Here is a 27,493-nt window from a genome sequence, read left to right as displayed (position 1 = left end):
ACCAAGGGAGAAACTAGGTCTGAATTTGAATTGAGGGACGTAAGCCAGACTTGGAGAAAAATTTTCCATGCAAGATTAGTTAGATGCTGGAAAGAATTAGAGATACATTCGAGTTGGTATGATGGAACGAGTGGTCGATTTGGAGTGAGGAAACTTGGAAATGAATCCTTGTTTTTTGGGTGACCTTGAGCAAGTCCTTGCTCAAATTCGGCTTTCTATTTTGAAAAATGCAGCTGCTTAGGGAAGATAACATCCAGCAGGGCGCCTGGCCCAGAAAAGTGGTAGGTGATCCTGCCTAATCAGTGCCAATTATGAACAGGCATCTGCAGGCTTTGTGGATGGCCCATCCTTCACTGCCACCAGAGGCTACGGTTCCAATAATGACATATGCCTGGAGAAAACCCACAACTCTTAAGAAAATGAAAAAAAAAAAAAAAAACAACCCAGAAACACTGAGCAGCTTTTCCGGCGGCCCTTGATGGCGCCGCCCCCACTAGCCGGGGCGAGTAGCCGTGCCCTTCGGGGGACCCCGGCGCCTGAGGAGGGCGGGAGCGCCCGGGACGCGGAGGCAGGAGGACCGGGAGCGCGCCTGGCGGGACGCAGCGCGGACGCGCGCGGCTGCGGCCGGTGTCCAGGCAACCCCCGGACGCGTCTCCGCGGGAGAAGCAGGTGGCCCCGCGGCCCTAGGGCCCTCCGCTCCGGTTCCTCGCCCGCCCGGCGCCCGGCAGTGGCAGTTTGGCTGCCAGTGGGTGCGTTGATCTCGCAGCCTCGCCCCAGGAGGCTTCCGCTGGGGGAAGGGGTGGAAGACCCGGAGGTGGAAAGGGAAGGAGCACCTTGGGCGGGCGGGGCAGTGAGTGTGGGCGGCGGAGAGAACCCACGGGAACCCCGGGGGCATCCCGACCTGAGAAAAGCCCGAGGAGGGGGCGGGAGGGAAGTTCTGATTAAGATGCCACCCCTGCCCTCTTTGACTTTCAATGGCTTGTGGACTTTCTCTTGGCTTTCTTTGATGCCTTTCTTACAAAGGTCTTTTCTTTGTCTCTGGGTTGCTTTTCGTACTTAAAATCAACACATGCATAGATGAGTCCATGTACCCTGGAAAAGGTCCCCGGGACTGTTCTCTCCCCTCCATCTCCAGAGCGACCTGCAGCAGAGAGCTGGAGAAGGTTCAAGAGGAAGGAGACCCTGGCATGACCACGATGGAGAAGAAGAGATACAGTTGAGTTGAAGAAATCAGAAGGGCTGGGTGTGGATTTGGTCGCCAGATCCAAGTATACCAGAGCCGGGAAGTTCAAACCACTTCAAGTGTACGGGGAGGCCAGTTTGCGGGCATATAAAAAGTAGTCTTTGAAAAGTAGCTTATGTCTCTTTTAACCCAAGATCTGACGAAGCGGATAGCAGCTCAAAGCAGAGATTCTCACAAATTAAGTCCTTGGATCTCATAACAGCCCAGAGGAATATTACTAATGACTAAAGAGAGCCAGGGGCGCCTGGGTGGCTCAGTCCATTGAATGTCAGACTCCTGATTTTGGCTCAGTTTATGATCTCACCATTATGGCATCAAGTCCCACATGGGGCTTGGGCCTGCTTCGGATTCTCTCCTCACTCTCTGCCCCTCCTCCGCTTGTGTACTCACTCTTTCTCTCTCAAATCTCAAGATAAATAAATAAAAAAAATAAAGGGTCGGGGGAGCCAGAGTTTTGACCTGCCCAGTGCTACGGTCAATAAATGGTAAATCTGAGGATTAACCACAGTCTCCTGGCCCCCCAAACCTGTGTCCTTTAATTTTTTCTTTGCTCAAATATTACTAGATTTGTGGCACTATTTATTGGATGGGCAGCTCAGGCAAAAAGTATGAACATTTTAAGGAAAGGCTTAAATTAAAATAATGGATAGTGGCTCCTTAATTGGTTCTGAAGGCTGAGGAGGATGTTTGGGGGGCACACTGCCTCTAGAGAACAGAATCATGAAGCAGAACAGCCACAGTCTCTCAGAAAACCTTGGAATGAGTGTATGCCTAGGTTGGCCTTTATAGGTGAGTGGCCTAAATGCTGGAAACAGGGAATGTTGTAGAATGTTCTGTCTGTGCCCCATCAGATCATAGCTTGGTCCTCGGCCCTTTGTATTACAGATCTTCTGTCTCCTCGTTCTCCTTCACAAGTGCACAGAGAGTGGGGAGGTATGACTTACCATATGCATCTGTAAGTGGGGACCAGAAGAGCGGGAGTTGGAACCCAAAGTGCCCAATGTGGCTAGGTCAGCAAGAGAAAAAGGTTTGGGGATTCTAACTTTAAGCTCTAGGCTTTTCTGCAGTTCCCATGTTGAGCTCAGGTAACAGAGGGAGCTGCTGTTTTAAAGGTGGGGGAGAGGGGGTTCATGTTTCTGAGTTAGGGGTACTGGAGGAGCACCAGAGTCTGAGATCCCCAGACCACATTAACCAGAGAGTCATGACTTCCTTTCCTGCTACGTAGGTGTGTCCGTTCAGGAGACCATATCTGACTTCACATGGAGTCCAGGGGTTTCGGGAAGGACGGGGCTCCACAAACCAGTTGAACATGAATACAAAACTGTGGGTGTATATGCATTTTTCCAGCAAGGGGGGGGGGCTGTTGTTTTCATTACTTTCCAGGGGAGTCTGTGATCCGAAGGGTTAAAAACCACAGTCCTAGACCCTTAGGCTGTTTGTGGAGCAGATAAGCAGGGGTGAGAAACTGAGTGGTTAAAAGGTAACCACATTAAGCTAACTTGGCTTGATGTATCATTTTCTCCCTGCCAGACCATGCTATTGTGTAAATCAGCTGTGATGACAAGTATGCGAAAGTTCTTGGTTATGTAAGGTGTTATTCCTGCCTAAAGAAATGGAAATAATTAGCGTGGATTCCACAGATGGTACCAAAGAAACAGACTTTCTTCTAAACTCTCCATTTCCCCCTAAATTTCTTTCTAGTCGCCAGAACCTTCTCTCGGTCCCTTCTGTTGAATCATCTTTTCTTATATCACTGTGTTTTGGCAACTTGTTAGAATTTCCCATCTTATGGCTTCCTGGACATCGAATTTGAATAACAATTATCATGCTAAATGATGACATTTTCAAGAAGCATGTGCCTTAGCTTCTTTGTATCATCTCAGACTAGTGAGCTGGGGGGGGGGGGGGGGCAGGGCAGGTGTTGGGAGCTGGGCTGGAGAGGTAATTGACTTACTTGAAGTAACTGGATGTTACCTTTACACAAGGCCAGCATCAGTGTCAGAACAGAAGGGGTCAGACCTGCAATTCCAGCCTCTTCTACCGGAGGACACGTGGAGAGGCAGCCAGAGGCCACGTTTAAGTGTCTCTAGGCTGTAGAGGCTGAGTTACTTGTGGGAAGATCCTGTAGTAAGCTGGATTTGGAGGATGTGCCCTTTGCCTGTTTAGAAGAGAGACCGCTCTTCCTATGCTTGCCTGTCAGATAAGCTTTCCCTTTCAAAGCAGCCACAGGCCACTTTCTAGAGAGTTGCCAACACAAAGCTTCTTAAGCAAACAAGGAAATATGCTAAATTTGTACATGTGATTTCACTGCTTGCTGCTCAGGGTTATATAATATATTTAAATTTTGCCCCTAAAAAAACCCCCAAAACAACAGTGTTTGTTTTGTAATGCCATCCATAGCAACCAGTTCTTGCTTTGGTGAACTCGTAAGTCCTCTAGTGGCAAACATACAATTAGAATGTTTACATGCTATGAAAAGGCAATCACTGTTAAAATCCAGGGGCAACAATTATTATCAGTACATGCTGTAATAACTCAGAGCTTACATATGATTATCAACCTAGAAGATATATCTGCTCTTGTTTTTGTCTTCTCTACATATGTGGATCCTTTCTGATTCCTTATAGATAAGTTTCATACTTTTTTCATAGCTATGTTTCTGGAAACAGAAGCACCGGATCAAAAGTGCACTTCTCACGGACTTTGGAGGATGCATATGGCCAAAGTGCGTTTTAGTAAGATGGAGACATTTCTACCAGCAATGTACAAGAACGCCATTCCTCTAACCTCTGCCAATCTTAGGTTTTTGCAGACTCCTAGCAAACACTGGTATCGTGTCTTTTTTTTTTTTTTTAGTTTGTTTATTTTTGAGAGAGAGAGATAGAGTGCAAGCAGGGGAGGGGCAGAGGGAGAGAGACAGAGACACAGATCTGAAGCAGGCTCCAGGCTCTGAGCTGTCAGCACAGAGCCCTACGTGGGGCTCGAACTCAGAAATGGTGAGATCATGACCTGAGCCGAAGTTGGATGCTTAACCGACTGAGCCACCCAGGCGCCCCTGGTATTGTGGCTTAAATTCAGCTCTTTGATTATTAGGAAGGATGGATTTTTTCCCCCCAAATGTATACTGGCTATTTGTGTGTGTGTGTGTGTGTGTGTGTGTTTAAAATTTTTTTTAATATTCATTTATTTTTGAGAGGCAAAGGGGGAAGGGGCAGAGAGAGAAGGAGATGGAATCCAAAGCAGGGTCCAGGCTCTGAGCTGTCAGCACAGAGCCCGACGCGGGGCTTGAACCCACAAACCGCAAGATCCTGACCTGAACCGAAGTCGGATGCTCAACCAACTGAGCCACCCAGGTGCCCCTGTGTGTGTTTAATTCATTACCTAATCATGTCTTTTGCCCATTTTTTCCTTGGGTATTTATTTTCATTTTATAAATTTATGAAAACTCACAATTTGGCATGACTACTAACTCTTTTCCTTGTTGTGTATGCTATAAACTTTCCCCCAGTTTATAGTTTTCTGTGGAACTTTTAAATGGATATGTTTTCAAATCACGTATCTTTTCCTTTATTTTGCCTGTATTTGATATCTTTCTTAGAAATAACTTCCCCAGTCTAAGATTATGTAAACATTAAATTATCATTTTTTCAGGTACATCTTTTATTTTAAATCTGATATTCAAATCTATCATTCATCTGGATTTATTTGGGGATTAATTAATTTTATTTTCATTCCAAATGATTAGTTGTTTCAGCAATATTTTTGAATAATCTATTCTTTCCCCATGACATGAAATGCCACGATTATATAAAGTTTTATTCTATCTACATTTTCTATTTTGTTCTCTTGATTAATCTGTTAGAATCAGTGTCAGTATCATCTTGATTATGTTACATTAAACTATATTTTATAAATTATACTCCATAGCTCTGTCACCTTGAATAGGTTACTGGACATTTCTGACCCTCAATTTCTTTATGTGTAAAGTTATTTCTGTTCCATTTGTGATTATGGTATTTCATTGCTAATACTGTTTACTTGTGTTAAAAATTGTTTTTTCTTGAACTTCACTTACCTGTATTATTGGTACTTTCCACGAAGCCATACCAAAGTTCTGATAATCTTCTCTATTTCATTCATTTCTGCTTTTATTTTTATAATATCCTTTTTTTTTAACCATGTTGGGAGGTTTATTCTTTTTTCCTTATTTTTTTGCATTGCAAGTTAGCTCATTAATTTTGGAATCTTTGTTTTTTAACCACCTGTCAGTTCTAAGATGGACATTTTTCAGCGTGTGAACATCTCTGAGGTTGGATTGGTCTTACCAGAGCTGTGGGCCCAGCAGCAGGTGTGAAGTAGTTTTTATAAGCTTTGCTGAATGAGCCCTGAATAATATAGAGGGTGTGTCTGTGTCTTGGAAGAAAATTCCAGAGGCAATCGAGGAGCACTTATTTAAGACGTGCTGCATCACCCATGTTCTTGTTGCACTGAGGTCAGTTTGGGTGGAAAATGTGGACATCGGTGATTGAGTTGAAAAGTGATTCAGTAATCAGGCTTTTGAATGTAAGATTTAAGAAGGCCTTAACCAGGGGCCCCTCGGTTGACTGTCTGACCCTTGGTTTCGGCTCAGGTCGTGATCTCACGGTTTGTGGGATTGAGCCCTGCGTTGGGCTCTGCACTGACAGTGTGGAGCCTGCTTGGGATTCTCTCTCTCCCTCTCTCTCTCTGCCCCTCCCCTGTGTGCGCGTGTGCGCTCTCTCTCTCTCTCTCAAAATAAATAAACTTAAAAAAAAAAAAAGAAGAAGGCTGGGCACCTGGGTGGCTCAGTCGTTTAAGTGTCCAACTCTTTTTCGGCTCAGGTCTTGATCTCGTGGTTTGTGAGTGAGCCCCACGTTGGGCTCTGTGCTGACAGCTCAGAGCCTGAAGCCTGCATCTGATTCTCTGTCTCCCTCTCTCTCGGCCGCTCCCATGCTCATGCTGTCTCTCTCGCAAAAACATATTAACATTAAAAAAAAAAAAGAGGGGCACCTGGGTGGCTCAGTCAGTTAAGCGTCCGACTTCAGCTCAGGTCACGATCTCACGGTCCGTGGGTTCGAGCCCCGCGTTGGGCTCTGGGCTGATGGCTCAGAGCCTGGAGCCTGCTTCTGATTCTGTGTCTCCCTCTCTCTCTGCCCCTCCCCCGTTCATGCTCTGTCTCTCTCTCTGTCTCAAAAATAAATAAACATTAAAAAAAAAAAAGGTCAACCAGTTTATTTTGCTTATATTTTCCTTCTTTAAATATGCACATGAATGATATGTATTTAAAATATACATCTAAGTAAGTCTGAAAGAATGCTTCAATAAATATATAATAAACATTCTAAGTGGTAGAGCATTCTCTCCTACTTTAATTGGCAACCTTTGTTCTTTGTGGTACATAAAATAATAATGTTATTACAGTTGCTGGTGTCTCATATTTGGTGGAATACAGTAGGTGCATTTCGGGCTCTAGTTTCTACTTACCGCTTTATTTGAGTCCCACAAGTTTGATTTATAGTATGTATGTCATTGATCATTAAGCACCTCGTGATTCGCCTCACGATTTCTTCTTTTATGTGAAATACTTAGAAGTGTGGTTTGAGTTTCCAAGCTCATGGATGTTTTTGGCTGTCTTTTTATTATCGATCCCTAAAATTGTATTGCATTGTGGTCAGAGAGCGTGGTCGATGTTACATTGGTTGACGCTACTTTTGTGGTTTGTAGGTGGGTGGTTACGCCTTTGGCTACCGGGACCCTGTGCTCTCCTCTTCACAGCTCCCCTCCCCTGGGCTCCAGTCCATCCCTGCTACTCACACCTCAGGCAACCAGTTGACCCTTTCTGTACCTAGGGCTGTTCTAGGTGCTGTGGCATATTCCAGAATGGCTCCTCCCACACTTGGCCGGCTCTGAGAATCACCTGAGGTGCTTCTTTAACATTCTGACACCCGGGTCTTGCCCTGTAGGTCTGAGTTGGAGCTCCGGGATCTGAGTTTTGGAGAAGTGCCCCAAGATGATTCTCATGACCGAGCAAATTAAAAATGTGGGTTCCCAGGCCTCACTTAGAGAGATTTGTGATGGGATATGAGAATTTGTATTTTTTTAAAATATTTTATTTATTTTGGGAGGGGGAGGGGTAGAGAGAGGGAGACCCAAAATCCGAAGCAGGCTGCAGGCTCTGAGCTGTCAGCACAGAACCCGACTTGGGGCTCGAAACACGAACCGTGAGATCATGACCTGAGCTGAAGTCGGACGCCTAACCGACTGAGCCACCCAGGTGCCCCGAGAATCTGTATTTTTAACAGGCCTCCCAGGTCATTCTGACGCAGGCAGTCTTTATGCCATACCCTGAACAACCTGAGAATGGGGATACTGGGAGGGGAGGGCAATGTACTCAAGAGTCACAGAAGTCTGACTCTTATTTTAATTTTTTAAAAGTTTATTTATTTATTTTGAGAGAGAGGAAGAAAGAGAATCCCAAGCAAGCTCCACACTGACAGCACAGAGCGTGATGCAGGGCTCAACGAACCTTGAGGTCATGACCTGAGCCAAAATCAAGAGTCGGATGCTTAACTGACTAAACCACCCAGGCGCCCCTTTTTGTAATTTTCTAATCACCGGAGGTAACGTTGTGTCTATTGGGCTAAAGTTATGCATAAAGAAATGCAATATCCATTCATCTGACTTTTTTTTTTTTAATGTTTTTATTTATTTTTGAGACAGAGAGAGACAGAGCATGAGCAGGGGAGGGGCAGAGAGAGGAAGACACAGATTCCGAAGCAGGCTCCAGGCTCTGAGCTGTCAGCACAGAGCCCAACCTCACGAACCCGTGAGATCATGACCTGAGCCGAAGTCGGACGCTTAACCGACTGAGCCACCGAGGTGCCCCTCTTGAAAGTTTCTGATGACAGTTCTTTGGATTATTCATCAGTCTTTCTATGAATCAATCCTTTGGAAAATTGTATTGAGATGCTCAATATAACTTGATTCAAAGGTTATCTCTACCACTTAATTCAAAGTAGACAAACTCCGGAGGGACAAGTAGTGTAGCATTGTGGGTAGGATTTTTGACTTTGGTATCACAAGAACCGTGATCAAATCTAGATCTAGATGTTTGCTTTCTGTGTGATCTTAGGCAAGTTGCTTAACCATCTGTGCTTTGGTCTCCTCATCAGTAAAACGGAAAGATAAGCAATGCTTATGTCTGTGGGGTATTATGGGAATTAAGTGGGATAATGTGTGTAAGATGTTAACACCATCCCCAATACACAATAAATGCTCAATAAACATTATTTTTAAAAAATGTTTATTTATTTTTGAGAGAGAGAGAGAAAGAGAGAGTGGGAGAGGGGCAGAGACAGAGGGGGACATAGGATCTGAAGCTGGCTCTGTGCTGACAGCATAGAGCCCAACGTGGGGTTCAAACTCACCAACCGTGATATCATGTCCTGAGCCAAAGTCGGATGCTCAACCAAGCCACCCAGGTGCCCCTAAACGTTAGTTTTTTTGTTTTCTTTTTTTAAATAATTTTTGTAATCCAGGGGACACGATGGAGGGGTAGATATTTCGTTTCATTAACGAACTCCAATGGTGATGTGTTGCAGGTGATTTTCTGGAATCTAAGGGATACTTTGCTGGCACAACATCCTCTGGAAGAAAGGTCAGCCCCTCATCTTCTGCTGAAACATGTCCTAGTGTGAGTGAGCCTACAGTCCCCGGCAAAGTGTCCGTTCACCTAGAGTAAGTAAGAGGCCAGTACAGTCCATACTGTCGGCGTAAATTCTGACTGGGAAGCCAACAGTCTAAGAGGTAGAATGACATGTTTGGCAAGAGCATAGATTCTGGAGCCAGACTGTCTAGGTTTAAACCCCAGGTCTGCCAACTTCATCTGTGTAAACTTGGGAAAATCACTTTACCTCCCTGGGACTCAATTTTTTATCTACAAAACGGAGATAATACTTCATAGGATGGTTTTGAGGATTAAAGGAGGTAATACATGGACAGTGATCGCAAGACTCTCTGGCACACAATAAATGTTATGTGCATGGTTGTCATTATCAAATGTAAAAGCAAGCGAAACTAAGCTGTTTTTGTTTTTAATGTTTTAAAATTTCATTTTAGACAGCGAGTGGGGAGAGGGGCAGAGGGAGAGAGAGAATCCTAAGCAGGCTTTGTGCCTAGTACAAAGCCCGACGCAGGGCTCGATCCCACAACCTGGAATCGTGACCTGAGCCGAAATCAAGAGTCAGCCACTCAGTGGACAGAGCCACTCAGGTGCCCCCTATTTCCTTTCCAAATGGAAATGATTATATGGGTCCTGCCTACATCGCAGGATTATTAGAAGGGAGCAAAGAAGACCAGTGTCATGACGTTGCTTTGAAGCCCTTCAACCGGGAGAGCGATGTAATGTCGTGAAAAAACATCCCATGATTTGATAACTGATAACTATACCTGAAGACCAAAGCCATCTGTCAACTGTAAAGCTACTTAAACAAGAAGTGATTGCTTTTACCGCTGAAAATAGTTTGTTATAGGTTTTGGTTTTGGTTTTTTGTTTTTAATGGCCAGGAGCTTCGCGAAACACGATGCTCTGTTATTACAACCATTTCAGCTTAGGTTTGTTTTTTGGTTACTTCTTCCCCTTCCCTTTATCTTTGTTGATTTTTAATTTCCACTTAATGGTTTTATTGAATGTGGGTATCTTTTGGTAGCAGTTTTTGTGGAAACGTAATTCACATACTGTGTAATTCATCCTTTCAAAGTGTGCAGTTCAGTGGTTTTTAGCGTAGTCAACAGAGCTGTGCAACCATTACCACAATCAATTTTAGAACATTTTCATCACCTCAAAAAGAAGCCCATCCTCTTGAGCAGTCACCCCCACCATGGCCCCTACTCTACCTGCCCCTCCCCCCCTTCCCCCCCCCCCCCCCAGCCCTAGACAGCCACTAATCTACTTTTTATCTCTGGACATTTTATATAAAAGGAATATGTGGTCTTCGGTGTCTGGCTCCTTTCATTTAGAATCATAAAAAAATTTTTTTTAAAATGTTTATTTATTTCTGAGAGACAGAGCACAAGCAGAGGAGGGGCAGAGAGAGAGGGAGACACAGAATCCGAAGCACAGGCTCTGAGCTGTCAGCACAGAGCCCAACACGAGGTTCAAACCCACAAACCGTGAGATCACGACCTGAGCCAAAGTTGGTCACTGAATAGACTGAGCCACCCAGGAGCCCCTAGCATCATATTTTTAAGTTTCATCTAGGTTTCAACATGTATCAGCACATCATTCCTTTTTTTTTTTTTAATTTTTTTTTTTTTAACGTTTATTTTTGAGACAGGGAGAGACAGAGCATGAACGGGGGAGGGTCAGAGAGAGAGGGAGACACAGAATCTGAAACAGGCTCCAGGCTCTGAGCTGTCAGCACAGAGCCCGACGCGGGGCTCGAACTCACAGACCGTGAGATCATGACCTGAGCCGAAGTCGGATGCTCAACCGACTGAGCCACCCAGGCGCCCCACATCATTCCTTTTTTAAAAAAAATTAGGGTGAAATATATATTAACATAACATTTGCCATTTTATCCACTTTTACCCATTGGCATTAATTACCTTTCCGTGTTGTGCAGCCGTCACTGCTATTTTTTAAACATTTTCATCAGCCCAAACAGAAATGCTGTACCCGTTAGGCGATAATTTCTCCCAGACCTCGGTACTCTAATCCACCCTAATCCACTAACCTAATCTACTTTCTGTCTCTCTGAATTTACCTGTTTAGATATTTTGTGGAAGTAGAGTCATATAATACTTGTCCTTTTGTGTTTGGCCTAGTTCATTTAACACAATATTTCAAGTTTCATTCGTGTCGCAGCATGTATCAGAACTTTCTTCCGTTCTATGGCTGAATCATATTCCATTGTATGTCAGCGCTACATTTTGCTCATCCATTCATCTGTCAGTGAACATTTGGGTGGTTTCCACTGCATGGCTAACGTGAGTCACACTGCGAAGAACATCCGTTTACAAGTGTCTAAGTCCCTGTTTTCCATTCTTTGGGGTATGTGCCTAGGAGTGGAGTTGCTGGCTTATATGGTAATTCTATATTTAACTTTTTGAGGAACCACCACACTGTTTTTAAGGACGCACCTTTGGGCTCTGTTTCAGCCCCCTCAAATTGTAAGTAAGTAAATGATATGTTATGGACGTTTATGGAGGGGTAGGCTTGGTTGACGCACGTGAGCGTAATTCTAGCGTAAGATATATAAAATCAGATTCTAACTACCAATTTAAACACATAGAAGATTCTAATCCTTCTGCCTCCTTTCCAGCTCTGCTACAGATTTGGATCTGAAATCCTCCTCCGCACATTCTGATCAGTCCTCTGAAACCTCATTCCCTGAAGTCCCCAAGGATAAATATCCCAAGGAGTTCAGCCTGCTTAAGTTGCAGACAAGTGAGTACGTCCTAGCCTCCCCTCTGCGTGCCTCCATACCCAGGGCTTTCCAGAAGTCTGCTGTACTGTTGGGCACAGTTCACTGAAGACTCACGAAGTGCCAGGGATTTGACACGTTTTCTTTTTCTTTCTTTCTTTCTTTCTTTCTTTCTTTCTTTCTTTCTTTCTTTCTTTCTTTCTTTTTAATTTTATTTTTTAACATTTACATCCAAATTAGTTAGCATCTAGTGCAACAATGATTTCAGGAGTAGATTCCTTAGTGCCCCTTACCCATTTAGCCCATCTCCCCTCCCACAACCCTCAGTTTGTTCTCCATATTTATGAGTCTCTTCTGTTTTGTTCCTCTCCCTGTTTTTATATTATTTTCGTTTCCCTTCCCTTATGTTCCTCTGTTTTGTCTGTTAAAGTCCTCATATGAGTGAAGTCATATGATATTTGTCTTTCTCTGATTAATTTCACTTAGCATCATATCCTCCAGTTCCATCCACGTAGTTGCAAATGGCAAGATTTCATTCTTTTTGATTGCCGAGTAATGCTCCATTGTATATATATGCCACATCTTCTTTGTCCATTCATCCATCGATGGACATTTGGGCTCTTTCCATACTTTGGCTCTTGTCGATAGTGCTGCTATAAACATGGGGTGCACGTGTCCCTTCGAAACAGCACACCTGTATCCCGTGGATAAATGCCTAGTAGTGCAATTGCTGGGTCGTATGGTAGTTCTATTTTTAGTCTTTTGAGGAACCTCCATACTGTTTTCCAGAGTGGGTGCACCAGCTTGCATTCCCAGACAGGTTTTCTAATTCTCGCAGCAGCTCTGCTGGGGAGCTGTCATGATATGTTTTCCCAAACTGACATGGCTTTATATAAAAACCATAAAAGTATCATAGCAAAGTAGTAAAATAATAAAGGAGTATATAAGGTAGAGTATAGAAACCCCTTCCCCAGTGTTCTCCAATGTATCCCCCATGGGCCCTGTAGCCGTGAGGAATTTTGAAGCGTGTATGTGCTGGTATGTATGTACTTATCTATACATGGGTTGGAGTATACAACCATATTTTCACTAGTGGAAAATAGTATACGAACTATTTTCACTCAGAACAAATAGATCTTGGACCTCTTTCTATGTCAATACACATAAATCTAGGTGGCTAATATAGGCCTACCCATTTAACACCCCAGGCAACTGAGGCGCAGAGAGATTTAGTCACTCGTACAAGACCACCTGGCTAGGAAGTACAGTGATGGGATTAGACTCCAGGCTCACCTGCCCCCAGAGCCTGTGTTCTTTCTTGGCCACCACAGAGCCCAAGTGTTTCTCAAACAACCCTAGAGCTGTTAGAGAATCTCTCGTTGTTTAAAATCACTTTAGCCATTTTGTAGGAAAAGTATTGAGCGAGGAAACAAAGCCCTGAGAGGTCCGGTGACTTGCCTGAGGTCTCGCGATGGCCTTTCTCATTTGCCAGAGTTGCATGTCTACATTTCCCAGAGTCACTCTAGTGCACGCGTGCCCCATCATTGCTGCCAACACTGTGGTCCATCCACTAAGTTGCCGTGGTTGGCCCAGCCCTTCCCTGGTTGATGGGCATTCTGTTCTTCCTACCCACTCATCAGAGCGAAGGCTGGATCATAGGTGCTTGTACAACTGTCTCTTAGCTTCCCATTCCAGACATCGCTTCCAACCATAAAGATGGCTTTATTTTTGGAAGGCAGGGTAAAAAGGAAAAAAAAAGAGGCCTCTTAGATACCTATCTCCCCACTTCCCCTCTTTTTTTTTTTTTAAAATGTTTATTTTTGAGAGAGAGAGCAAGCATGAGCAGGGGAGGGGCAGAGGATCCGAAGCGGGTTCTGCACTGCAAGCAGAGCCCAATGTGGGCTTGACCTCATGAACCGTGAGATCATGACCTGACTGAAGCCTGACACTTAGCCGACTGAGCCACCCAGGTGCCCGTTCCCTTCCTCTCGTGCTGAGTCCCCCAGAGGTTAACACTGCCCTTGATGTAGAACCAAGGAATTAAACATGTTGATAAAGGCTGTACAGTCAGAGAATGCCTGGGACAACTTTCTGTCCTTTAATTGCATTATGAGGCCGGGAGCGGAGCTGATGGAAGGATTTCTGATGTCTTGCAGAGGATGGGCACCGTCCTGAATGGACATTTTACCCGAGGTTTAGCAGCAATATCCACACCTACCACGTTGGAAAGCAGTGCTTCTTTAACGGGGTCTTCCTCGGCAACAGGAGGTCTCTATCAGAGAGAATGGTGGACAAGTGCTTTGGGAGGAAGAAATATGGTAACGTTTTCCTCCTGGACCTTGACTGTGCGATGTCTGAAAATACTTGAGTTGTGGTTCTACCAGGCCAACATTCCATGGCTGGTGTCAGCCCTCGGGGGTCACCATGTTACTGTAGGGCGGCCAGGAAGATAGGAAAGTGAAGGGGATGTTTGGCAATTCTTTTTGGCAAAGAACTGACAACATATGCTGACCCACATTTTTGTTTTTCTCTGCATTTCATAAAATGCTAATGTGACATTTAAGTCATCAGACAAGTTCTCTCAGATACTTATTAATAGAAACCTTCATTCAAGTCGGAAGAAAATAATTTGTTTCAATTAGATGCTGCCCATGATATGTATTTAAATTATACATTATATTCTTCAAAAGGAAAGTAGCCCATAAACCTTAGCCTGAAGTGCATTCTGTTATTTCATACCTTATTAAAGGTAATTTGAGATGAGTGTGTGTATATACTCATATAGTTTGTTACTTGGTGAGTTCTCTGTCCCAACCTACCCATAATAGATTTATGGAAAGATCCTAGTGTTGCTGAGTTCCAATGGATCATTATAGCACATTCTTCCATAGAAATACCATACAGGAGGCAGCCCTTGCTTCATGGATGAATAGGATTGCTGTAGCAGGAATACAAAGAGGAAGAAATAGAAAGTTTTCATTTTTGAGATTTAAAATAGACTTTTTTTTTGTTTATTCTGCTTTAGAGAGAGAGAGCATGCCAGCGGGGGAGAGAGGGGCAGAGGGGGGAAGAGAGAGAGTCTCAAACAGGCTCCATGCTCGGCGCAGAGAACACAGGGCTCGATCTCACAACCTGAACCGAAATCAAGAGTAGGACTGAGCCACCCAGGTGCCCCTAAAATGGACTTTTAAACTCATTGCACAGGCAAATAGTTTTAAGTGTTTATTTATTTTTGAGACAGAGAGAGAGAGAGAGAGAGAGAGCGCGCACATGTGAGTGGGGAAGTTGGGAAGGGGCAGAGAGAGGGGGACAGAGTATCTGAAGCGGGCTCTGTGCTGACTGCAGAGAGCTCAATGCGGGGCTCGAACTTGGGAACCTGAGCGGAAGTCAGTCGCTTAAACAACTGAGCCCCCCAGGTGCCCCCAGAGATAAAGTTTTAAAGATCAAGGCTTTTGTCTGGATAGAGAATATATAAGAAGCCATACTAGAGGAGGTGGGAGAGTTGTCGCTGAGGTGGGTGTTTTGAGGAGTCCTGTAGCCTGCTCACTTCCTGGGACCAAAATCTAGTTGGTGATCAGATGTGACTCTAGCTGGGGCTTCTGCCTCAGACTGTGGTTGGGGAACCTCAGCGTAGTGATAGCTATGGGCAATGTCTGGGCAGAAAGCCAGATGCAGGGTCTCACCCACCCAGGAGATGTGGGTAATAGCTGCATTCTTGTGCCCCGTGAGGACTGTGGAGGTCGGGACACATAGAAAGAATGAAAGAAAGAGAGCAAGCCAGGAGAGCTCCATAGCTCTCACGACCAAAACGGCAGGAGGCCACCGTGTGAGGCTCTGTGGACCATCAAGCCAGGGGTCATAAGAACGACTTTATGTCTCACCTGATGCATTGTGGAGCGGGCTGACTTCCTGAGGATCAGACTAGATGACACATTTTAGCAGACAACAGAAATAGATACCAACCTACAGAGAGTAGCAGAGATAAGATGAGGGTCAGACACCAGGGTGGTTCAGACAGTGATCCAGGACCCAAAGGCTTATACCAAAGCCTTGATATCACATAAGCCTGTTGTGCACACGCTTGCTCCCCACCCCCAACTGAGTTGCAGCCATAGGGTAGAATAGGAAAGATTTATTTAACTGGTTTAAACATGAAAGAGCAGAGAAAGACCAAGAAGGGACTAAGTTTAGCTGTATAGTACTTAGGAACGCTCTCAGCCACGGTCAGACAAAAGCCAAACTGTCAGAGGCTTAAATCATAAGACATTTATTATATACTTAATGAGAAGCTTTGGAATCTAGGTGGTCTATACTGTCTGATTGCCCAGTGATGTCACCAAAGATATAGCTCTTTTTTTTTTTTTAATTAAGTCTATTTATTTATTTTGAGAGAGAGTGAAAGAGCAAGCAGGGGAGGGGCAGAGAGAAAGGCAGAGAGAGAATCTCAAGCAGGCTCTGCATTGTCAGCACAGAGTCTGACGCAGGGCTTGAACTCACGAACCGTGAGATCATGGCCTGAGCCGAAATCAAGAGTTGGATGCTTGACGGACTGAGCCGCCCAGGCGCCCCAAAGATAATAGGCTCATTTTGTGTTTATGTGCTGCTATGCTTAGTTGTGTTGGATTTTTGTCTTCACACTTGTCATCTTATGGTCACAAGAGAACTGTTGCAGTTCCTCCAAGCATCACGTCTATATTTCAAAACATGAAAAAGAGGAATCTCTCTTGTTGCCTTCCCTTTTTAGAATGAGGGAAAAATTTTCCCATATGGTCCTTGGGAGACTTCCTTCCACTCATGTCTCACTGACTAGAACTGGGCCAGTGACAAGTATTTATCAAAAATAAATGGTATTGGGGCGCCTGGGTGGCGCAGTCGGTTGGGCGTCCGACTTTAGCTCAGGTCACGATCTCGCAGTCCGTGAGTTCGAGCCCCGCGTCGGGCTCTGGGCTGATGGCTCGGGGCCTGGAGCCTGCTTCCGATTCTGTGTCTCCCTCTCTCTCTGCCCCTCCCCGCTTCATGCTCTGTCTCTCTCTGTCTCAAAAATAAATAAAAACGTTAAAAAAAATAAAAAAAAAATGGTATTATCGTGATGACTCAAGTCCTGACCCTAATCCATCACTTCCCTCCTAACTCAAACATTATCCTGAATTTTGTTTATTATTATTTTTTAAAGTTTATTTATTTTAGAGAGAGACAGACAGACAGACAGAGTGTGAGCTGAGCAGGGGTCAAGAGAGAGGGGGACACAGATCTGAAGCGGGCTCCAGGCTCTGAGCTGTCAGCACAGAGCCCGGCATGGGGCTTGAACCCACGAACCGTGAGATCATGACCTGAGCTGAAGTCCGGTGAGCTACTGGGTGAGCCACCCAGGCACCCCTGAATTTTGTTTATTATTATTTCCCTTCCATCCTTTCTTCATTTGTTTATTCTGTCTTTTTATGGTTTTTATACATACTGAATGCATGCAAAGGTATATTTATGAAGTATTTATTGACTATATAGAATAAAGTATCACAATCACTTGTGTTTTTGTTTAAATTTCTAATTTATTTTTGAGAGAGAGAGACAGAGCATGAGCAGGGGTGGGGGGGCAGAGAAAGAGGGGAGACACAGAATCGGAAGCAGGCTCTAGGCTCTGAGCTATCAACACAGAGCCTGACTCGGGGCTTGAACACACAAACTGTGAGATCATGACCTGAGCCGAAGCTGGATGGCTAACCGACTGAGCCACCCAGGTGCCCCTCACTTGTGTTTTTTTTAATGTTTATTTATTTTTGAGACAGAGAGAGAGAGAGAGAGAGAGAGCAAGCAGGGGAGGGGCAGAGAGAGAGGGAGACAGAGGACCCAAAATGGGCTCTGTGCTGACAGCAGAGAGCCCAATGTAGGGCTCGAATTCACGAACTGTGAGATCATGACCTGAGCCCAAGCAGGACTTTTAACTGACTGAGCCACCCGGGCTCCCGTTAAGTATCACAATCATTTGTATGCTTCTTACTCCATTTAAGACATAGAGTACTGTCTTGATATTTGAAGCTACTGATAGGCCCCTCCCTGAATATGACATCTTTCCTCCCCCAACTCCACAGGTAACTCCAATTCCACCTTTATTACAAAGAAAACTTTTTATGGGGGACATTTTCAAACATTTGCCAAAGTAGAGAGAAGACCATACTGTTTCCTGATGTACCCATCACTTAGTTTCGACAATTATCACATGTGGCTAATCTTATTTAATTTTTATCCCCCTCCCCCAGGGATTATTTTAAAGCAAGTTCCAGACATCAGATAATTACATCCGTATATGTTTTTGTGTATACCTCTAATAGACAAGGATTATTTTTATTAAATGGCCACAATACCATTTTCATATCTTAAAAAAACTAACAATAATTCCTTAATATCACCAAATATTGTCAGTGTTCAAATAGTCAATTGCCTCACAAATGCCACAATTTAAAAATATTTAGAGTTTGAATCAGGGTCCAAAAAAGGTCCACGCTTAACAATTAACTAAAATGTCTTTAAAATCTCTTTTTAATATATAGGTCTTCTTCCTCTTTTTTTCTTGCAATTTATTTGGTGAAGAAACTAGGTTATTTATCCTATAAAGTTTGCCACAGTCAGGATTTTGCTGATTACATCCCTTGGTACCATTTAACAGGTTTCTCTGTCCTGTGTATTTCTTGTACACTTATAGTTGGATATACAGGCTCGATTCATTTTAGTGTGACTAGTTCTTGGGTAATGTGCAGTGACTTCCTTAAACCTCAAAAACAATGGTTTCTTTTCCATTTTTTCTCTTCCTTGATCTCTTGCAGCATTTAATATTTTTAAGCTTGGCACTGGACATTTCTTCGTTATTCTCTTCTCCCTCGTTACTTCTTGGACAAGACGGAGAGGCAGCGTTTATGACTGCCAGTCAGCTTCCATTATGAACTGAAATTCAACACATTTATTATAGAAAAAATCCAATCAAAATGTATTTCATTAAGAGTTAACTCTGATGATCAGCTATGATCAGGCCATTGGTGGAGTTCCTTAAATTTGTTGTCATGGAAGAAGAACAAAATGTTGTCTATGGGTATAGGGAAATTGACCTGAAACTGATTTTTCTCTTCTGTAGCTCTTCCTCATTAGCTAATTCCCTTCTGAGATCTAGTCAGAGAGGCAGAGCCCAATTATAGTTGCTCCTTAAGATTCATAGGGCACAAGGATTCAAAGTACTCCAATGCTCAAATTTTAAGCAGAGTTCTTGCTCTTCCTTTGCAGATACCTTTGATTCACTTCTTATATTATCTATCTCGCTATCTATCTATATATTTATTTTTGTTTAAGGGTCAACTGTAGTTATTTTTTTAATGTTTATTTATTTATTTTGAGAGAGAGAGAGAGAGAGAGAGAGAGAGAGAAGGGGAATCTCAAGCAGGCTCCAAGCCCAGCACAGAGCCCAATGTGGGGCTCCTTCTCATGAACCGTGAGCTGAAATCAAGAGTTGGACACTTAACCAACTGAACCACCCAAGTGCCCCTCATTTTAAACCAAAACATCCTGCCTGCACCTAAGCTACTGTTCTTTCCCGGGGTGGGGGTAATCGGGACACTTTCTGGAACAATGTCCCAAACACAGTGTTTCTCAAGCACACTTTTATCTTCATATTCTCCAGGCAAGATGATCACGAACAGAACTTTAGGAAGCCTCTATGTACTTCATAATAAAACATGAAATTATCCTGTTTCCATTGTCATATGGATAGCGCATTATCTGTAGATCACCTTCAGTCCCTTTTATGATCTTGTTTTTAAATATTTCACAGATATTGATCCTAGAAATGGAATACCAAAGTTAACTCCAGGAGATAATCCATATATGTACCCAGAACAGAGTAAAGGCTTCCACAAAGCAGGCTCAACTCTCCCACCAGTGAATTTCTCAATGTAAGTGTATGTGAATAGCAGGGTTAGTTAATTATAAAGGAATTGTAGCTCTCTGTACTATATATGTTATATTTCATAAGGAGTAGATTCCAACAAAACATGGTTGCTGAAAATTCCTTAAAAAGTTAATCTCTAGTTCCTTAGTGTCTACACACATGTACGTGTGCAATTGAACTTATACACAGGATCTTGACTGCAAAAAGGTGGTTGTTAATTTTGTCACTATTGTTGTTACCACAAATCTGAGGACTTTTCGGTTTCATACTGAATCAGATTATTAGTGTTTACTGTTTGGATTGATGTACACTTGGAACTAAACTTAGGCCAAAGCGATTCAGAAGAGGATAATTAAGTTAAAAGAAAAAAAGTTGGTGTATTATATTAATATTTTAAAAAATCAATTATGTTTGGTTTATTGATGTTTAATAAAAATTATAATAAGAATTATGACCTTTATAGTTGTGAAGCCCATAGGTGGCCATTAAACCAGAAAATAAGACATATTCTTCTTTGAGAAAATTTTTTTTTTACATTTATTTATTTTTGATAGATAGGAAGAGACAGAGCACAAGGGGGGGAGGGGCAGAGGGAGAAGGAGACACAGAATCCGAGGCAGGCTCCAGGCTCCGAGCTGTCAGCACAGAGCCTGACGCGGGGCTCGCATTCACGAACTGCGAGATCATGACCTGAGCCGAAGTCGGACGCCCAACCAACTGGGCCACCCAGGGGTCCCCAGACATCTTCTTGAACACAAAGATGTTTCTATCGATCTCTCTGCTGTAGATGCCACACCAATTTTATGGTTGCCTTTTCTGTTTTTCAGAGTGCCGTATGAAAAGAAATTTGATACATTTATTCCACTTGAGCCTCTTCCACAAATTCCTATGTGAGTTCTCTCACCGTGTTTTATATTATCCAAGTTTTATTAAGTTATCAGTTATTTATTATTTTCTCCTATGGACGAACTTATAGACACCCAACACAGAAGGACCTTTAGAATCTGAGCTGGTGGGTGGGGCAGTTTGTATGGAGCGTTTTTAGTGAGACACTTGGAGGGCAAGTGCTGTGCAGTCTATCAGCTGGGCTGTCCACGTCTTCACCCCATATGATGGACAGTCCGCTGGATGCCATGTGTTGTGGTAGGTATGCACTAATGGACGTTTATATGGAGAAAAAAGGCAGGGTCCCTGAGGTTTAAAACCTAAGAGTTGTCAGAAAAGAAGGACAGGCTTAAATGAGTCCAGCCAGGGAGGATGGTTAGAGTTTGAAGAGGCAGAGAAAAAGCTGTCAGAATATTCTCGCACTAGAGGGAAGTATCATTCCTCTGATGTCATACTTTAAGTTCAGGTCCTTTCTGAACCTCATCTAGTTGCCCAAGAAGGGTTTAGACCTAGAAAAAGATATGTGTCAGTATAAAAAATTTCGCTTTCTAATACAAAACAGTTCCATATAAACATAGATAGAGTGGGCAAGTGACCCACAGTCTGACCCACTGGAGTCCAGCTGGGAAACCAAACCCTGGAGCTCAGTGGAAATAAAAAGCCTTTTATTCCAAACTTGGGAGCTTTAATACCTTCATTATACGGCGTTATTACATGAAGCAGATAATTAGGGCCTCTCATGTCTGTACTGTATACATAAAAACTTTTTTTTTAAATGTTTATTTTTGAGACAGACAGAGCGTGCGTGGGGGAGGGGCAGAGAGCGAGGGAGACAGAATCCGAAGCAGGCTCCAGGCTCTGAGCTGGCAGCACAGAGCCCGATGAGGGGCTCGAGCCCATGAACCTCAAGACCGTGACCTGAGCCAAAGTTGGACACTTAACTGACTGAGCCACCCAGGCACCCCTGTATGCTTTTTTTCTTTTTTGAAACTAGGCTCCACGCTGGGTGTGGAGCCCAATGTGGGGTTTGAATTCATGACCCTGAGATCAAGACTTGAGTTGAGATCAAGAGTTGGATGCTTAACTGACCAAGCCACCAAGGTACCTTGTGTACTGCACACTTTTGGTAGATGCTATTCTAAAATATTTAAAAGTAATTGCCAGGGCACAAAACAAGTCTATACATTTAAGAAGACTGAAATCCTATCAAGTATCTTTTGTGACCACATGGTGTGAAAATAGAAAACGTGTGCAAGAGGAAAACTGGAAACTGTGCAAATATATGAAGATTAAACAGCATGCTCCTGAGTAACCAATGGGTCAAAGGAGAAATCAAAAAAGGAACATTAAAAAACAACAACAACACTTCGAGACAAGTGAAAGTGGAAATACAGCACCCCAAAACCACGCATGCAGCGAAAACAGATCAAAAAGAGAAGTTTAGAGTAGTAAATGCCTACGTTAAGAAAAAAGAAAGATATCAAATGAACAGCCTAACTTTACACCTCAAGGAACTAAAAAAAGAACAAACTAAGCTCAAGGTTAGTAGAAGGAAGGAAATAACAAAAACCTGAGGGGAAATAAATGAAATAGAGACTAAAAAGGTAATAGAAAAAAATCAATGAAATGAAGAGCTTTTTTTTTTTTTTTTTTTTTTTTTTTTTAAAGATAAACCAAATAGATAAACCTTTAGCTACACTAACCAAAGAAAAAAGGGACCGGACTCAAATAACATTAAGTGAAAAAGGAGACATTACAACTGATATCCCAGAAATATAAAGGATTTAGGAGACTGCTATGAACAATTATCCACCGAACAAATTGGACAACCTATAAAAACCGGGTGCATTCCTAGAAACATACAACTTCACAAGACTGAATCATGGAGAAATAAATCTTTTTTATTGATTGATTTTTTTTTTAATGTTCATTTATTTTTGAGAGAGAGAGACAGAGACAGAGCGCAAGTGGGGGAGGGGCAGAGAGAGAGGGAGACACAGAATCCGAAGCAGGCTCCAGGCTCTGAGTTGTCAGCACAGAGCCCAATGCGGGGCTCAAACTCATGAACCATGAGATCATGACCTGAGCCGAAGTTAGATGCTAACCGACTGAGCCACCCAGGTGCCCCTTTGAAGAAATAAATCTGAACAGACCAATGACTTGTAAGGAGGCGGAATCAGTAATCAGAAATCTGTTAACTTGAGCCCAAAACCAAATGGTTTCACTGGTGAATTCTACCAAACATTTAAAGAAGAAACTAGTTTTGTTCCTTCCCAAACTTCCAAAAAAGTAGAAGAGGAGGGAATAGTTCCAAATTCATTTTATGAGGTCTGCATTACCCTGATACCAAAACTAGACAAGGACACTGCCAGAAAACATAATTACAAGCCAGTATCCCTGATGAATATAGGTGCAGAAATCCTCAACTCTCAGCAAAACAAATTAAACGTTACATTAAAAAGATCATACATCATGAGCAAGTGGGTTTATTCCAGGGATGCAAGATGCTCCAACATCCGCAGATCAATGAATGCGATCTACCACATTAACGGAATGAAGGATAAACAATCATGATCATCTCAACAGATGCAGAAAAAGCATTTGGTAAAATTCGCCATCGTTTCGTGATATAAAAACTCTCAACAAATTGGGTACAGAGGGAACATACCTCAACATATGTTCAAACGTAATCTTTCTTATGAGTAATGTTTAATTTTTCCAGAATGTTATCTATTTCTTTTAGGTTTTCAAATTTATTTGCATAGAATTGTTCCAAACAATTTCCTGTCTTCTTTCACTTGTTTCTCCCTTATCGTTAATTTTGTGTGTTGGTGCTTTATTCCCCCTTTTCTTCATTAGGTTAGATAGTGGTTTGTGTATTTGTTATTTTTAAAAAGCAGCTTTAAAGATTGTATTCTCTTTTTATACTGTCTCTTTCTCTGTTTTTAAAGCATCAGTCTTTGCTTCTATTGTTATTATTTTCTTCTTTCTACTCTTTTGGTTTATTTTTGTTCTTTTTGATTTTTTTAAAAAGTAATCTCTACACCCTATGTGGGGCTCGAACTCACTCTGAGATCTCATTCTGAGGTCAAGAGTCACATGCTCTACTGACTGAGCCATTTAGGAGCCCCATAAGTAAACTCATCACTTGTATATTATTTATTTTTATTATTTATTTTGAGAGAGAGAGAGAAAGAGAGTGAGCATGACTGAGGGAGGGGTAGAGAGAGGGAGAGGACAGAGAATATCCCAAGCAGTCTCCACACTATCAGCGTAGAGCCTGATGGCAAAGGTCAAAGTCACGTGGGGCTCAAACTCACAAACTGTGAAATCGTGACCTGATTCAAAACCAGGAGTCTGACGCTTAACTGACTGAGCCACCCAGGCGTCCCTATTTATGTATTTAAGTTTATTTATTTTGAAAGAGAGAGAGAGAGAGAGAGAGAGAGAGAGAGGCAGAGAGAGAGGGGGACAGAGGATTCAAAGTGGGCTCTGCACTGATAGAGATCCTGATGCAGGGCTCGAACCCATGAACTATGAAATTATGACCTGAGCGGAAGTTGGATGCCTAAGCAACTGAGCCACCCAGGTGCTCCCACTTTTTAAATTTTTTGAATGGGATGTTTAATTCATTTTTAAATTCCTTACTATATGTATTAAAGGCTATGAAAGCACCTCTGACCACTGCTCTCCTTTTATTTTACAAATTTTGAAGTGTAGATTATCCTTACTTTTTAAAAGAATTCTGTGTTGGCCTTTTCCTTTTGACTAAAGAATTACTTAATAGACTTAAAATTTCCAGGTGGAAGAGCTTTTGGATTTTTATTTTGCAGTTCATTTTTACTTTTATCACCCAATGATCAGAAGATATTGTTTTTATTACTTTTATTTTATGGAACTTGCCAACTTTTCATTGTGACTGAATACATGCTCAACATGGGGATTGTCTCTCTATGCATTTGAAGATGTATCTATTTCATCAGGCTGCAAAGTTAGATACATACCCAGAAGATTTATCTGTTTTTTTAACAAAAATTTTTTTGTAATGTTTGTTTATTTTTGAGACAGAGAGAGACAGGGCATGAATGGGGGAGGGTCAGAGAGAGAGGGAGACACAGAACGTGAAGCAGGCTCCAGGCTCCAAGCTGTCAGCCCAGAGCCCGATGCGGGGCTCGAACTCACGGACCGTAAGATCATGACCTGAGCCGAAGTCGGACGCTTAACTGACTGAGCCACCCAGGCGCCCCCAGAAGATTTATCTTTTTGATTAAAATTGTCCATTTGACCTAGCTAGGACTGAAAATGGGTGTGTTAATTGTGTGCTAATATTAATGTATTTCTATCTATATTGTTAAGTATAGCCATTAACATTATAAAAATATCTTATTAGACAAACCGAAACCAGACTTTAAACTATAAAGAACAAATTGATGGTTACCAGAGGGGAGGTGGGTGGGAGTTGGGGGAAATTGGTGAAGGGGATCAAGAGTATACTTATCTTGATGAGCATTGAGTAATATGGAAGTGATGAATCACTGTATTGCATACCTGAAATGAATATAACATCCTATAGTAACTAGATTAGAATTAAAATAAAAAAATCTTCTTTTTCTCATTTAATGCTTTTTGTCTTATATTATACATTGCCAGATATTAAGATTACAACTCATACTTTGTTTTGTTTGCATTGACTGATATACCTTTGCCCATTCTTTTGTTTTTAGACTTTCAAAGCACTTCGGTTTAGGTCTGTCTTATAGACACAGAGTTGGATTTTTGCTTTGTGAGCTGATCTGAAAAATTTTGTCTTTAATAGGTGAATTAAGATCTTTTGCATTAATGATTCGGCAGATTTGTTTCAATTCTATCCTAATATTTTGTTACATTTATTATTTGTACTATATTATTTTTACCACGGTGGTTTTGTTTGAGAGATTCTTTTCTTTTAAAGCTTATTTATTTATTTTGAGAGAGAGAGAGAGAGAGAGAGAGAGCGAGCGAGCAGGGGAGGTGCCGAGAGAGGGAGAGAGAGAATCCCAAGCAGGCTCTGTGCTGTCAGTGCAGAGCCCGATGTGGGGCTCAAACCCACAAACTGTGAGATGATGACCTGACCTGAAGTCAAGAGTCGGACGCTTAACCGACTGAGCCACCCAGGCGCCCCTTGTTCTAGGGATTCTTTATGCTAGAATCGTTCTGTACTGCTCTTCATCCTGCTGGTCTTATTTGGGCTTCTCCTACTGGTTTGTCAGCTTTACATGATGCCCTTGACTCCCAACTATTACCTACGTGGTAATACCCCGTTCCTTCTTGCAAGAACTTCCACATCCCTAGCAGGTGTATCGGGCCATTTTCCCAATCATGGTGCATTTCTCCCTAAATGTATGGAAATCAAAGCTGCTAAAAGATAAAAAAAAATTCTTCATCTTCTTTCTCTGACTCATCCCAGGAGTCACAATTCCTGGTACCTCTTGGAACATACACAGTGTGGCTCAGCATACATCCTTTCAAATCCCAACAGACTTGGGAGGATGCTGGCTGTCAGTGTTAGAAAAACAGAAGGCATGCTCAGGTGGGATTCTGAAGAATCCTGAATGAAAGGACTGTTTACAGATGTGTGAACCAGTCGAGGGAACTCACATGGAAGGGCGAAGCATCCAGGGGCTCCCACCAGTGGGCAGCTCTTACCACTCATGTGTCTGAGCAGCAGGAAGAGCGATCTTGTCCCCCCTGTGTGGGGGGAGGTGGAGATGGGCTGTCTGGAAGGGGTTGTGGCAGTGGAGAGTGCACTCACTGCCGGAACCGAGGTGCCTCAGGAGATGAGCGGGAGTAGAGAAGCTAGGTGAGAAATACCCCAACCTCTCTCTCTTCTGGCTTTCTGGTCTCTTACCTGTCCTCCCATTAGCTAAGCCCAGCTCAAAGGTGAGGGCACAGAGGAATCAAGGTGATGCAAGTTGCAGGGGTCAGCTCCCTGGGCAGAGAAGGGCAGAAAAGAGATCTGGGTTTGGAGGGAGGGGCAAATGCGGAACAACTTCACATGGTGTTTTGTCACTGATCTCCTAAATCGGAGGCCTTCTTACTTTGGAGGATGTAGTACCTTATCCACTGAACGTGTCTGTGCATTTTGCTTTAGACAAACTCAAACTCAGGTGTTGTTTTCTTCCTGCAGCTTGCCTTTCTGGGTGAAGGAGAAGGCCAATAGGCTGAAGACCGAGATAAGAGAGGTGGAGGAGCTTGACAATTGGCACCCAGCGGTCCCCTTGGTGCACAGTTTATTCCCTGCTGGTGGGTTAAAGAACCTTCAAAGAATAGTATAAAACTGGAGGCAAGCCCAGAAGAGCAGGCTTTTGAGAGGCTTCGCAGTGGAGAGGAGAGAAGGCAAAGCCTCTCCCAGAGTGGATGGTATCTTTTGCCCCACACCGTGGTCCCTTGGGCTGCTGTTATCATGGTCACGCATCACTGGTTGAGTGTGTTGGTTGAGCACCATTAGTCTTGTAATGGGGCACAACCTTCAACTCCGTGCCTCTATCCACAGGTTCTTTGGATTCGCCGAGACAATCCTAAGCAGAAACAGGCCCACAGAGCATGCACTGACTGTACTCTGGAGAGCCTCTTCCAATTGGTCGCTTCTGTCAGTGTGATTGCTCTAAGTCAAATGTTTGACTTTGATAAGTAATCACTGTGCGTTGCCTTTTTTTTTTTAACTCTATGTTCTGAAAACCTTCAAACTTACAGAAAAGTTGTGAGGATCATACAATGAACAAATACCTACATGTCCTTCACTTAGAATTCACCGTGGTTAGCCTTTGTCCGAATTTGTGCGTTCTTTCTCTCTCTTTCATTCCCGTTATTATTTTAAAAATTTTTTATTTTTGAGACAGAGAGAGACAGAGCATGAAGGGGGAGGGGCAGAGAGAGAGGGAGACACAGAATCAGAAGCAGGCTCCAGGCTCTGAGCCATCAGCCCAGAGCCCGACGCGGGGCTCGAACTCACGG

The 27,493-nt window shown here is 43.0% G+C and overlaps 1 protein-coding gene across 1 annotated transcript; it reads left to right on the top strand.

The window, feature by feature from the left end:
* The first annotated feature begins 407 nt into the window (after positions 1-407).
* Positions 408-27,286, top strand: SPATS1 (spermatogenesis associated serine rich 1). The gene is made up of 9 exons (XM_053223397.1): positions 408-749; positions 1,078-1,215; positions 8,854-8,998; positions 11,584-11,708; positions 13,842-14,003; positions 19,499-19,619; positions 20,443-20,505; positions 26,667-26,782; positions 27,033-27,286. The coding sequence occupies exons 1-9, from the start codon at positions 479-481 to the stop codon at positions 27,059-27,061; spliced, it is 1,170 nt and encodes a 389-aa protein (XP_053079372.1). The 5' UTR covers positions 408-478; the 3' UTR covers positions 27,062-27,286.
* The last annotated feature ends 207 nt before the right edge of the window (positions 27,287-27,493 follow it).

The sequence above is a fragment of the Acinonyx jubatus genome, chromosome B2, assembly GCF_027475565.1.
Source record: "Acinonyx jubatus isolate Ajub_Pintada_27869175 chromosome B2, VMU_Ajub_asm_v1.0, whole genome shotgun sequence".
NCBI lineage: Eukaryota > Metazoa > Chordata > Mammalia > Carnivora > Felidae > Acinonyx > Acinonyx jubatus.
The sequence above is the reverse complement of the archived record's forward strand: the minus strand, read 5'-3'. Positions and strand labels throughout refer to the sequence as shown.